Source organism: Kryptolebias marmoratus, linkage group LG6 (genome assembly GCF_001649575.2).
Source record: "Kryptolebias marmoratus isolate JLee-2015 linkage group LG6, ASM164957v2, whole genome shotgun sequence".
NCBI lineage: Eukaryota > Metazoa > Chordata > Actinopteri > Cyprinodontiformes > Rivulidae > Kryptolebias > Kryptolebias marmoratus.
This window is the reverse complement of record NC_051435.1, coordinates 17,047,791-17,060,757: the sequence shown is the minus strand read 5'-3', so window position 1 is coordinate 17,060,757 and position 12,967 is coordinate 17,047,791. Positions and strand designations below refer to the sequence as shown.

General features: G+C 40.9%; 1 protein-coding gene across 1 annotated transcript in view; it reads right to left on the bottom strand.

The window, feature by feature from the left end:
- Nucleotides 1-11,860: 11,860 nt before the first annotated feature.
- Nucleotides 11,861-12,967, bottom strand: part of tbc1d4 (TBC1 domain family, member 4) — a 34,574-nt gene continuing 33,467 nt past the window's right edge. The window contains exons 24-25 of the mRNA XM_017410183.3: nucleotides 12,036-12,101; nucleotides 11,861-11,915 (exon numbers count right to left, since the gene is read on the bottom strand). Of these exons, the coding sequence (XP_017265672.1) occupies nucleotides 11,861-11,915; nucleotides 12,036-12,101 (121 nt within the window). The remainder of the gene's footprint in view (nucleotides 11,916-12,035; nucleotides 12,102-12,967) is intronic.

Genomic DNA, 12,967 nt, shown 5'->3' with positions numbered 1-12,967 from the left:
TACCAGCAGATATTTTTGTGATCCTTATAGGGATAATTCTGATTTTTTAAAGTAGGATTCTGTGAGACGTTTAACAGTTTGAACAACCTCTGTTTAAAGACAGTTTAATTTGGAGCTGAATAACGAGCTAACAACTAGTCTGAGAGAGGCAGAGAATAAATTAGATTACTGCCATCTTAAAACAACTCCAATCTGAAAGATTTTTTAGTGTTTTATTTAAACTCCATTTTATGAACGATCAGCGCCAGTTTCACATTACACGATTTCTAACTTCATTCTGCAGTTATCTTCAAGCATGAATAGCAGTTGCAGCTACCTGTAGCACTTGTGGTGCAGCCTTGAGCACTTCCAACAAAAAAAAAACAACATACTATTTCTGCTAAGAAAAAAAAACAAAAAAAATCATGTAAGGTGACACTGAATGTGTTGTAGATGTTTATGAAACAGTGTAACAGACTTGGTCCTTCTCAGACTAGCCATTACCTCATCAATCCAGTCAGAATTAAACTCTATTTCTCTAAAATTGGGTTGTTCAAAGAGCTATATACAATATGTTTGTAACCTTTCTACAGAACTCTACTTCAAAAATCTGAATTATTACTTTAATATGCTAGATATGTACAGTGTTGGACGCACATATCCATGACAAGATTCAGTGTTTATACAAGCAGGAGGGTCTAGGAATGGAAGCTGTGTTCTCAAATGTGTGACCTCCTGTGTCCTAGTATGTTGCCTCCACCCAACCACACCCCCTGTTACACACACACACACACACGCACACAAGCGCACAAACATACAACCTAGACAGGCCAGGTTGCCAGAGCTACACAAACTCCCACCCATTAGCGGCAGGATTCCAGGATAACCATGGCAACCGGTCTCTCACCCCCGGGAGACGAGCAGCAGAACTGAAAGGCTCCATTCAATTTCCACATCCCAGTACAGCACACACAAAGGGACACACATGCACTCCTTTTCACATAGTCAACACACACTCACTGACAGGCACACTCTCACACACACACACGCACACACAGACATGGACACGTCCAACGCAACCCACTTGCTCTAACAGCCTCGCAGTCACTCCAGCCTTCCCCGCCTGCCTCCGCTGGGGTGAGTGGGAGTTTGTTAGAGAGACTGCACACTCACTACATCCTCTCACCCACGGTCCTCGACTGCACATACAACAGTGAAACATTAATTACACCTCGCTCATTGTGATTAGACGCACATTTAGACAAGAAAAAAACAAAAAGATGACAGATTTTATTGCGAGCACAGGGATGATCTTTCTCCACCCTGGAGGCAGGAGGCATGTTATCTGTGCTCGCTTGTATCATCCGAATGCATCCTACATGTCTACCACTCATGTCACATGGCAGATACGAGGAGGTGATGATGCTGTCACGTATAGAAATTTCCCTGACACCTCTGAAAGTCGTCCCGATTCCTATCTCCGAATCTAGTTTTGTGATATCAGGGATGAATCGTATCAGTTTAAGGGCTAATAAGGATGTCGTTATGATTGCTGGTGAAACCTCCATCATACTTGAGCGAGCGCGGCAGGCTTTCCAAGTCTCAAACAGCAGAATGTACTCAGTGGGTTTAACCAAGAGAAGGGAGAAAAGGTTAATGACGCACAGTGGGAAATCAACCTTTAAGTGTCACAGGTATAGGATCACAGTATGGAGGGGAACAGGTGGAAATAGGTTTTATAGATGGGAAAATCCTTCAGACAAAGAAAGGGAAGGAATTAAGGCAGTCATTAAAAAAAAAAACATAGATGACTGACAAACAGCTCTGAAACACAGGGTGTTGATTGTCTCCCGGTTCACATTAAAGCCCACACAGACCATTAGATGTGAATGGATTTGGAAATTATCTATTCAAGAAAATCTTGATTGGCATTTTCGCTGGCACTCTGCTTTTCACCAACGCAATGCAGGTTGTTTTCTGGTAGTGGCAGGAAGAAGTGGGGAGGTGAGGATGTGCAGAAAAAAAAAGAGAGAGCGAGTGCAGTTGTCTTGTTAAGACGGATGGACAGGTGGGAGGACTGGCAGGGAAAATGAGGTCAGAAAAATAATATAAAAAGGGAGGGGTGCTGTTTTGAGAAACAATGTAGGTGGGAGGGAATGAAGCGGAGAAATCTGGAACAAGGGATGGATGGAGGAAGAGACGAGAGAGGCTGGCATTAATGATGGGTGCGCCCGGGGCCACACAAGTACAGCTGTCTACCCTCCCAACTTCAGCAATGTCAGATTGGTATAATAAAACACAGGAACAGCTGGGTGGCTTGGATGAGGGAAAAAAACAACAGTAAAAAAAAAAAACAAGAGAGACAAGATCCCTCGAAAAACAGGTCCTGTCATTTCAACATTGAACTTGTTGATTCCCCCCCCAATAAATCATTACATTCTTAGCAAAACATAAAAAAGAAGGAAAAAAAAGAACACATAGTATAGTTCAGATCTTTAAAAGAGGAGTTCAGTGAAAATGAATCTTACCTGCTGTAAATAGCTCTTTGAACGACCTCAGTTTGGAGAAATAAAGTTTAATTCTGTCCAAATTGACAAGCTAACGGCTAGTCCGAGTGAGGCCAAGATCAAAGAGGATCGCTGCCATTTGAAAACAACTCAAGACTCAAAGATTTCATAGATGTTTATGCAAACGCTCTCTTGTAAACTTCTACATCACCGTTGGTTTCATATTAATGATTAGTTTGGCAGAATTATTCTGATATTCCTGCTGAAGGTAACCCAAACTGCACTGAAAATGGTAAAGTTTACTGCTGCTCCCACTATTTGTACTTGTAAATAGCCATAGATGTAAATAACCAAGTGATGCAACGTTAATGAAAAAGTAAAGGGCATTTGCACAAACTGCTGAGTTATTAAATAAGATGGGAGTTTTGATGTTTGCAGCAGTCATTTTTGGTCTGGGCCTTGATCAGCCTAACTGTTTACTCATCAATCCAGGTCAAATTTACCTCTATTTCCCCAAACGGATGTTCAAAAGTGTGCTACAACAGGTAAGATATTAATTGGTGTAAATTTTTTAGAAAACCCTGCTTTAAGAGGAATGAGCTACAGCTTAGTTTAATGTTGGTAGTTTACATTACTTGCTGAACTGCTTTAAGTAGAAGTAGATGTTAGCCTTACAGATCCTGGTTTAAGCCCTCATTTGAAGTGTATTGGCCACATTTTCCTTCAGTTTTCTTTTCAGGTTTGTAAAATATTAGCTAAACTGATGAGTTAACAAGTAGTTCAAAGCAGTCCAAGACCAAAGTGAATTGCTGTCATCCTAAAAGAACTTCACTTGAGGGTTTGTACACATTAGCTCATCAGTCTAATTAAAACTAAACACTATTTCTCCAAATTAAAAGGTTCTACAAAGAGCTATCTACAACAGGTAAGATATTAACTGTTTATATATTTCCCCAGAACCCAACTTTAAAATAAGTTAGCCAACTTTACTTTCTGGCAGCCTCTGTGTAAAACAAACCATTTTGCCTTCATGGACTTTCCAAAGGGCTGACGTCACCGTGTGTCCAGAGTGCACTGAGTCACACGTTCGCGAGCTCTGCCCACAACCTCCTCTTTGTGTTGGTGTCCTTTGTGGCCTTGTGAAAAGGTAATACTTAAACAACATGATATCAGACACGCCATACTGAGGTCGCACCCAGTCCCTTATCATTAGGCCATAATACACCCAGATTTGAGAAGTCTCTGACCATGGACACTCACACAAGTAAAGTCAGCCCAGAGACTCTCTCTGTGCTTGATCTCGACACGGAATCTGCACTTTTATTTGATGGACCTCCATGTGGGAGGATATCAACTTGTCTGACTCACTCCATGTCTGTCTGACCGCCCCCTCCCTCTGGCCCAGCCAGCACTTTAGGTTGTGTCTTTCTCCTCTTCTTTCTGCCTGTTTTTCCTCTTGATTGCTGAGGCGATTTAGCCCAGGCATATCGCCACTTGGATAATGTGATTAGAAGGGAACTGAGGCGCAAAACCGCTGCTCTGATCATTTCAGTCACCTGGGACTTTGGTCACATTTGTTGGGGAACCCCAGGTGGGGGGGTGGAGGGGTATGAAAGAGATCTTCCGATGTGTTATTTGTGATTTGTGAGCTTCACCTCCTTTCCCCTCGTTTTTAAATGTGTCAGAAGGCGTGCACTAGCTCGGCTTGAGATGTCTGAGTGCATGGGGGGCCAAATAAGAACGTGGGGGTTGAGCAGGGGCACTGTGTCGGTCGCAGCTTCAAGTGAATGGACTGTACAAACATGTAAATATGCAATTCCCTTGTGTCAAAAGGATACTAAGTATGCTTGGGCCTCCGGAGGCTCCACAGATGTACAAAGCATTTGATTAGGTAAGCCAGGCGTTATTCTCCTGCATGTGCTGCAGCTGACCCTGGGGAGTATTTGTATGTGTGTGTGTGAGTGTGTGTGTGTGTGTGTGTATGTAAAAAGAGGAAGAGTGGCTCTCGTCAAGAAAGAGACGAGGAAGACATGACAGGCATTTCATTAATCACATAACTCTCCAGGCAGTATTTGTGGACCTACCTGCTCTCGGCAGAAAGAACAGTAGGACTGGACTGGATCGTCCTTGAGAATAGGAAGAGTGTGTGTTAGTTTAGTGCTGTGTTTCTTCATTATTGCCCCATTTCCTCTGTCAATCCTGGCTGTGGTCGCGTACCCTCAGCCCCTCTGGCAGCTACATCCATGACAGGTACAGACACGGTAAAAAAAAAAAAAACACTCTGTAGGAAGCAAATCTGTCACCGTGCTAACTAAAACATGTCAGTGTGGAGGAGCGGCTATGCCTGCGCTCTGTGGATAGCTGATTGGAATGCAGGCTGTTAACGGTGAAGTGTTTATTTCAGAGCTTCAGAGGAGGAAGAAACAATGAGAGAGCTCCAAAAGAGCCCGAGCAGCAGGCGTATCTGCACGGCGACAGCAGAGAAGAAAAGATGGAGAGAAAAATCAAGGCACGGCTGAACTATCTGACACGGTTTGCATGTCTGTGAGTGAATGTGTGTGTGTGTGTTCCTGTCCTCAGGGGAAGCCAACTTCTCTCTCTGGACTAGACTGAGCCCACCTGAGTCTCTCTTGCCTCCCCCCACCCCTCCAGCTGTTTCCCTCACTAACTACCTCCAAATCTTCACAGATATCTCCATCCTTCAGAGTCACTAACTCCTGATCTCTGAGAGCCGCAAGCCCACTGACACGTATATTTCCCGCAGTTTAATGTTTGTTCTTCTGCCTGACAGCACCTTTATCGATTTGAATTATGGATACTCATGTTGGAAAGTTAAGAGTTGAGCTGCTGCAGAGACACTCCGTGACCTGCAACACTTTGGGCTGATGGCTGAGGCCGTGTGTTTTCAGCTGAAATGACTCCAGCTTTTAGTCTGCGCAGTATAAATTCCCATATAAGGCAGGAGGACCCTTTCTAACCTCCTTCCTCCTCCACTGTCTCTCCTCTACCCCTTCACTTCTTTACTGCAACTGGCTCACACTGTCAGCTCACCCTCCTGTTTTAGCTGAAACTCTGGTCCATTGCACACACACATCTCATATATATCTGCCTGAAAAGAACAATTCAGTATCCTATGGTGATAATTATGCCCGCTGCTGTTCGTGTCCCTTTTTGTGTGTTCATTTGTCTGTCATGTTGGCAAAATATCTCATGAACCACTGGACAGATTTTAGTGAAACCCTAAGAAGCTAATCATCGGAAATACATTTACAACTGCTAAACTTTCGGAGTCAAACAAAAAAATAAAAACAAAAAAGCCAACACAAAAAATGGCTATAACTCAGTCAATTTTATTGATATTAAGCCAGAATTTGGTGTGGTAGTAACTGATAGTCATTCACAACATTTACTCTGAGTGTCAACATATCTCACAAGATCATGTATAACATTATTTTCATGGTTTGACCAAAGTTGCTAAAACGCAATTGTTTAAATATTAAATACACATCCATTATGGGATTGAATGGGAATGTACTGTGCAAAAATGTTTGTACTAGTAATCCTTTAAAGTGGTCTTATTCAATATTTCTTCTGACTTTTTGAAGTTTTTTTTTGAAGTTTTTCTTTGGACTTTGGCTGCTTTTTTACTCGTTTTCTGTCTAGTTCTTATACCTGACCGTAACAGCTTACAAGTGGAGAATAAACAAAGAAGTGCCAGTGCCCAAAAACTATCTGCTTAATGTGAAGTGTGTCTGTCATATTATTAAAGAAAAACAAATGTATCAAAGACCTGACACTGGACCTGAGAGATGCATATTTCAGTAGATTTTCTACTTTATGTCAAGTTTTCAACTAATAGCTCTCTGAGAATCACCTTGTTGGAGCTAAAATACTATTTTTATGTGTCAAACTGCATTATTTTAAATATTTTTCATAGATTTAAGACAAAATTGAAACGAGTTGTAAGTTTGTGGAAAAACTAGCCAAAAGATCCCATTCCTTGGTCTGTTCCTTGACTTTAGGACCCTTTTTATGCTTGAATAATTCATAGTTCAGAGTGAAGTGGTTTAACAAACAAAAACATTCCGATGGAAATTGTTTATTTTAAAGCTAATTTTTAAACTTACAGATGAGGTTAAAAGTGTGAGCTATTGTACATCATCGGAGGTGTAGTAAGTAATTCTGGCGGAAGACCCAAACTGACATCATCAGCTAAAACGAAACCATCCAGGAGCACCAGGAAGTTTCATGTCACCACGGACCGACAAGCTGCCATCCATGAAAGAAACCTTGGTTTCAGAACTCCAGGGTTCGTTAAAGTTTGCAACAAGAGGAAAGAAAAAGAACTAACAGTACACTTGTGATTTTTCTGCTTGTCATTAGGTGAAAACCCAGTCTTGGAATCAGAGTCACTGCACTATTTTTTTGGAATTTGCCCAAAATCAATACCAAAGCTTCTGATCAAGCCTCACAAATCCAGTGGGAGTGATGAGGAAAGTGGGAAGCAGAAACGGGAGGCAGAGATGGGCTGAAGAATGAAGATAGTGGTGATGGTGTTTAAAAACACACACACACACACACAACACAGACAGAGCTGATAAGCCTTTCGCAGAGGAAGTGTTGTTCTGGGCCAATTCCCTGTGGAGACCCCGTATCCCACTGTTCCCCTGCTGCAGGATGTGTCCTCGTCTGGGAATAAACAAGAAATGCGGCCCCCTTTGTTTAGTGTGTGATAGGCTCCTGGTTGGCGGTCACTGGTGTGTCTTATGTGTGACAAGCTCCAGGCCTGGCACAAGCTGATCAGGGCTACACTCAACAGTCCATTCAGGGTAAGACCCTCCGAGGAAAAACAATGACTGAGCTCATCGCTGCTGTCTCTCAAAGCTCCCCTCCTTGGCCAGTAAAACACATGCTTGGCTCCCTGTCTCTGGTTTTTATTTCTAAACTACACATTAAACTAAAAGGCTGAGATGGAATCAGTGGCTGGCAGCTTTTTTTTTTTTTACTGGAAGCCCTGCCAGATGAACTCCACCCACCATGTTCAGATTCAAACTTTTAAATTGATATTTATCTCACATTTCATATGGAGATGAGCAGTGTGGATGCAAATAATGGATTATAATTGTGATTAATTTCCTGCACGAGTGAGAAAGTTAGTCTGTGGTACGACTGCTTTCAGTGTACATGTCTGAGTTGTACTCTTTAGTTACATTTTAGTGTCATTTCTGTTGATTTCCCTTCTCTGGACAATGGATTGTTCACTGTCCCCTTTTTTACTAAAAGCAGTTTAATGTGAAAACATTCAATTAAAGCCCTAGCATTCTTTGAAGAAACACATATCGCCCATTTTGTGTTTGCTAAGGTTGCTTATCTGTGGCAGCCATCTTGAATTAACTGCAAAAAGTAATCAATTGTAGATGCACATCCAGTGATTAGCCTTAAAGCTGTATTACAATTCAGTGGTTCACAAGACATTTTGATCAATTAGCTTTCAGAGTACAAGTTGGTCATGACTCAAAGCAACTGCCACACCAAAGTGTAGCTCAGAATATGTAAAAAATTAAAATAATCGTCTGAAACACATTCTGCACGTTTCCCATGGGATCACAGGCGAAAAACAAGGTAAGATAATGTGTTTTTTTCCTATAAGGGGACATTTCAGGTCTTTCAGGATTTTATTTTTAGGTAAAGAAATTAATTTTAGATACTATAACTTCTGTAAATAGTTCTTTAAGGTCTTCTACTTCTTCTGTTGTCCTCAACTTGTCTTTCATTTTTATAAAGTAAAAAATTTAACACTGCAGACCATGCTGCAATATGCTTGTTTTCAGTAAATGCCTCTTTGAGAATAACCTTGTTGGTGCTAAAATACCTTTTTATGCTCTTCAGGGTTTCCTGTCTGCACAACTGTGAAAGTCTGGCATTTTCTATTACGCAGCTAAAAAAAAAAAAAGATGAACAAGTTGTCCTAAAAACAAAGTTTGAGCTTTGCAAAGATTCCTTTGCTTTGTTGTCTGTCTGTTCAGCCACCGTTTTAAAGCTTCAGATCAGTGTTAACTGGCTTAATGCAAAAAAAAAAAAAAAAGAAAAGCTTTTGTAGAATGCTAAAACATGTTTTTAAACATTTATATCTATTCAGTCTCATAACTGGGTTTTAATTAAAAGTTAGGACAAAGTTAAAGTATGAAAAGTAAAACAGATTGCATTATTCTACAAATTGAACCCTTCTTTAAGAGAGGAAAAAATTGACACAGTGGAAATGGTACTTATTTGTAACATTCCAACTATTTGGGGATTTTATCATGGACAGTTGCTCATATTGAGAGATTACTGTGCACAATAGACAAAAATCTTTTTTAAAAAAACTATTCTGAATGGATCTTTTTTCAAGTGCCACTATGTAACAAACATTATTTAAATAACTTCATGGATTGAGGAACTCTTCTGAAAGTCTTCATGAGCACTGTTTGTTTCACAAAGAAAACTTTGGATGGAGCTCATTTAAGATGGACTGAGGCAAACTAACTGAACTGTGGGTTGACGAGTCCATAGTGATGATGGGATGGACAGTTGGCACCTTTGTGAATACATTATGAGCTAGAAGAAACCTCCACCAAGGCCACAGCGTGATAAAAAACATCTGTTCAGTAGTTTGATCTTTGCTAACAGACAGACAGACAAACCAACGGACACAACCGAAAACACAAATTCCTTGGCGGAGGGAACAAAAGGGTCACGTGTAGGAGCAGAGATGCAGAGCAGACAAAAGGGTGACCTGTGACCTTGACCTTTGACCCCATGAACCATGAAATCAACAGGCATCATCTGTGACCCATGAGGTGTCCAGCTGTGCAGTTTGACATTCCTACATGACACTGTTGGAGTTAGAGCACTAGGTCAACTATCATGTTGACCTTTGATGACCTTGAAATCAAAAGTGATCACCTTTGACTTAAGACATGCCCAGCTGTGCGGTTTAATTTTCCAGTTACATGGTTGCATAGTTACAGCACAAAGTCATCTGTGACCTTGACCTTTGACCCTGTCACCTTGAAATCAACAGTGATCACCCTGGACCCATGAGGTGTCCAGCTGTGGAAATGAAAATTTGAAGAAAAAAGTAAAAATTTGTTCATAACTTTTTGAATAATCTTGTCCACAGACAGAAACAGTTTCTACCAAAAACATAACCTCCTTGGCGGAGGTAATGATACATTCAGGTCTGAGAAGGAAGGCCTTGTAAAAAGATTTCAAACTGTATTTCTACACTAGGAAATGAGGACCCGCAGTCCAGCTCCAGACCCAAATTGGATGTTAAATTTCAACCATCCATCCCTTTTATTTTCTCCTGTTCAGGGTGGTGGGGAGCTGGTGAGCCAGGATAAGTCACTGGTCCGTCGCAGGGTCACAGAGACAAACGAGACAAACCTTGGGACAATTTAGTGTTACCAATTAACCCAACATGCATGTTTTTGGTCTGCAGAAGGCACGCATGAGGAGAACATGCAAACTCCACACAAAACGGCCCCAAGCCGGGTCATGAAGCTGCAACCTTCTTGCTGTGAGGCGACCACTTCACCACCATCCTGCTCTGTTGAATTCAAATTGAATTAAAATCACATTTCCTCACATTTACAGTAATCCCTTTTAAATGACGCAGCTTTTCTAGACATTGTGGTTGTTTACTATGGGATGGCAGCTTCTTTTTCCTTCCCTTTGCATCCTTTTTCTTTAACCTATGGAGGTAAGAGCCTGAGACAACAATACCTGAGTGGGGAGAAAACAGACAATGTTATCATTAAAAGAAAAGTTGAAAGAGAAACTTTTTTTTCTTTGTTATTTCCAGTGGAAAGTTTAAAGTTCAGGTGCTAATCTGGACTGTCACCCATTTGGAAGGTTATAAACTTTACATACTTATAAGGGACTTTAAAAGAAATTTTGCACCAAAATGAAAATTTTCAGCTTCAGATTTCCTGTTTTTATTTTATTTTTCCATTTTCACTTTAGCACACTTTAAATAGTTTTATTTAAAGTGTTTTATTTTACTTTTTCCCCCTACTGTGTGTATTTATTATTAAGAGTTGTTTCATTTTCCGAACCTTTTCACCAGGTAATTCAGCTTTAAAATGCATAGCAGTGACACAACCGTGATTGGGAACCAAAAGTCAAGTCATTTAATTAAATTTAATTTAATTTACAATATTATGGCAAATTCAGAAATTTATACAAGGCTGAAAGATTCTTTTCAAGATAGTATTTCCAAGGATACTGTGTGTAGTTCTCTTTGCCCGAAGCATTAAAAAAAAAAAATCTTTAACTAGATTCTCCAGAACTGTCCACGTTTACCTTGGCCTTTCACACAATATTACATGTCCAGATACAGAAAATTTCACTTTAAGGCTACAGTTGAAGTGCTAAAGGAACAGGATTAGATTATTTGTGCCATTAGCCCTCACGTTTTAGCACAGTGATATAAGCACTACTTAACAGCCAGGACCTGACCACAGTAGTGTCCTCCTGACTAAATCTGAAACTTTTGGCACAGAAAAAAAACAGCCAATTTCTCAAAAAAAAAAAAAAAAATCAAATATTTACTACCAATATTTGGTATCTTGTCAAGTATTTGTCTTTAGAGAAACACAAAAACCCCCCCAAAAAAAACAAACACATGGTGGAAAACAGTTAAAACATTTCCAATACATGACTCCGTTTTGAATGAATTCATTAATTCATCTGTGGGGGGGAATAAAAAGCACATCTTTGGCTTAGTGACTAAGATGCGCAAATACTGTAGTTACACAAACTACGCCGCATGTATCCATCATTTGAATCGGCCGTTTGATATGTTTTAAATCCATCTCTTTAACGACACCTCAATCAACGGAAATCAGGTAACCATATTTACAGAGCCTGTGGACTGGTGTGCGAATTTAGCTGCTGTGATTTAACGAAAGTACACAAAAGTGCACGGGGTGCGTGCATGCGTGCGACTGCTAAACAAACAGGCTGCCGAAGGATAGAGTCCTCTTGGACTGAAGTTTCAGAGTAAAAGCTTTCCACTGAAAACGTGGCACCGCAACCTGTCCCCCAAGGGCAGCACGACTGATAAACACTTACCCTGATTTGATTTTAAAGACGACTCGGACTGTGCCTCCTTCAATAAAAGGTGATAATGGTGAGTCAGACACGGAGGTGGAATAAAACAAACCTGAGGAGGGAGCCATGGACGCTCTTTAAAAACATATAAAAAGTCTGTCTGCAGCCACTTCACTGTGTGTGTGTGTGTGCATATATTTTATATAATACTCAGTGAAAAGGAGGCTCAAGTGTTCTTGAGTTCTTGTTTTTCTTCCTTTTCTGTCTCTTTGCTCACCTCAACACTTGAGTTCTCCTGCAAAGCTGAAGATGTGAAAAGCAGCGCTGCATCTTCTTAAAACGGCGAGCAAGACAACGCGAGCTCCTTGATTCGACGAGACCAAAGCAGCAGATGTTGCTACCGCTTTCAAAAGTGACANAAATAAAACCTGAAGCATGCGCATTCAGACCCACCTTAAGTTGGGTTTATTCTCCCACTCCTTTGGAGTGTGAGCTCTGAGTCGGTGTCTGAAGGTGGCGCTTTACAAAAAAAAAAATTTTAAAAATTAAAAATAGAAAAGAGGCGACCGTGCAGCCGGTCACACAGGATAATGAAGAGGCAGACAACCTCACATCCTGCTTGAGCTTTGGAAGAAAACACTTCCTCCTTAAAAAAAAAAAAAAAAAAAAAAAAAAAAAAAAAAAAAAAAAAAAAAAAAGAAAAAACAGCACGTGCAAAGATTTCGCACATGAAGGTGGTGGGAAGAAGAAAACATACTACACATTATATCGGATGAAAATTAACGGCAAACGCGTGCCCAGTGATGACAAGAATGAATATTGTCCCGATGATTTAGGAAGGGGGGTGGGGGGGGAGTGAATTACATTCATAAGCATTTCAAGTACATGAAATGTAACACAAAGCAACGCAGCTCGCCTGAGGCCGAGTTTCCATCACTGATAAGTTCGAAAACAACAAAAATCTTCCACTTCGGGATCACTGGTAACGGCTGGAAAATGGCCCTAAAGTCTAAAAAAAAGATTATCTTCCAACAGGCACCTTCTGTTTACTGCATGTTTTTGGTGCTAGTCAGGTAGAAAAATACATCAAGGCAGTGCTAGAAAGAGGCAGACCGTGTAGAACCCCCCCCTTGATTAGTGTAATCTTGAAGGATGGCGCGGACGCTGATTTCGACCTTCAAACTGGCAGTGAAACACTTGAGAGAAACAGCAGCTTCTTTAAAACTTTGGGAGCCACGACAGAAAGCATCCCCCCCCGTTCCGATCCAGTTTGTTTGTCTCGGGACATCGCACTTTTTACAAAACACTCGCACTTCGGCACGACGGAGCTCGGCAGCCTTCCGCTCAGCAGACTTCTTTTTGTCAGTCTCAGTCTCCCGCCTGTG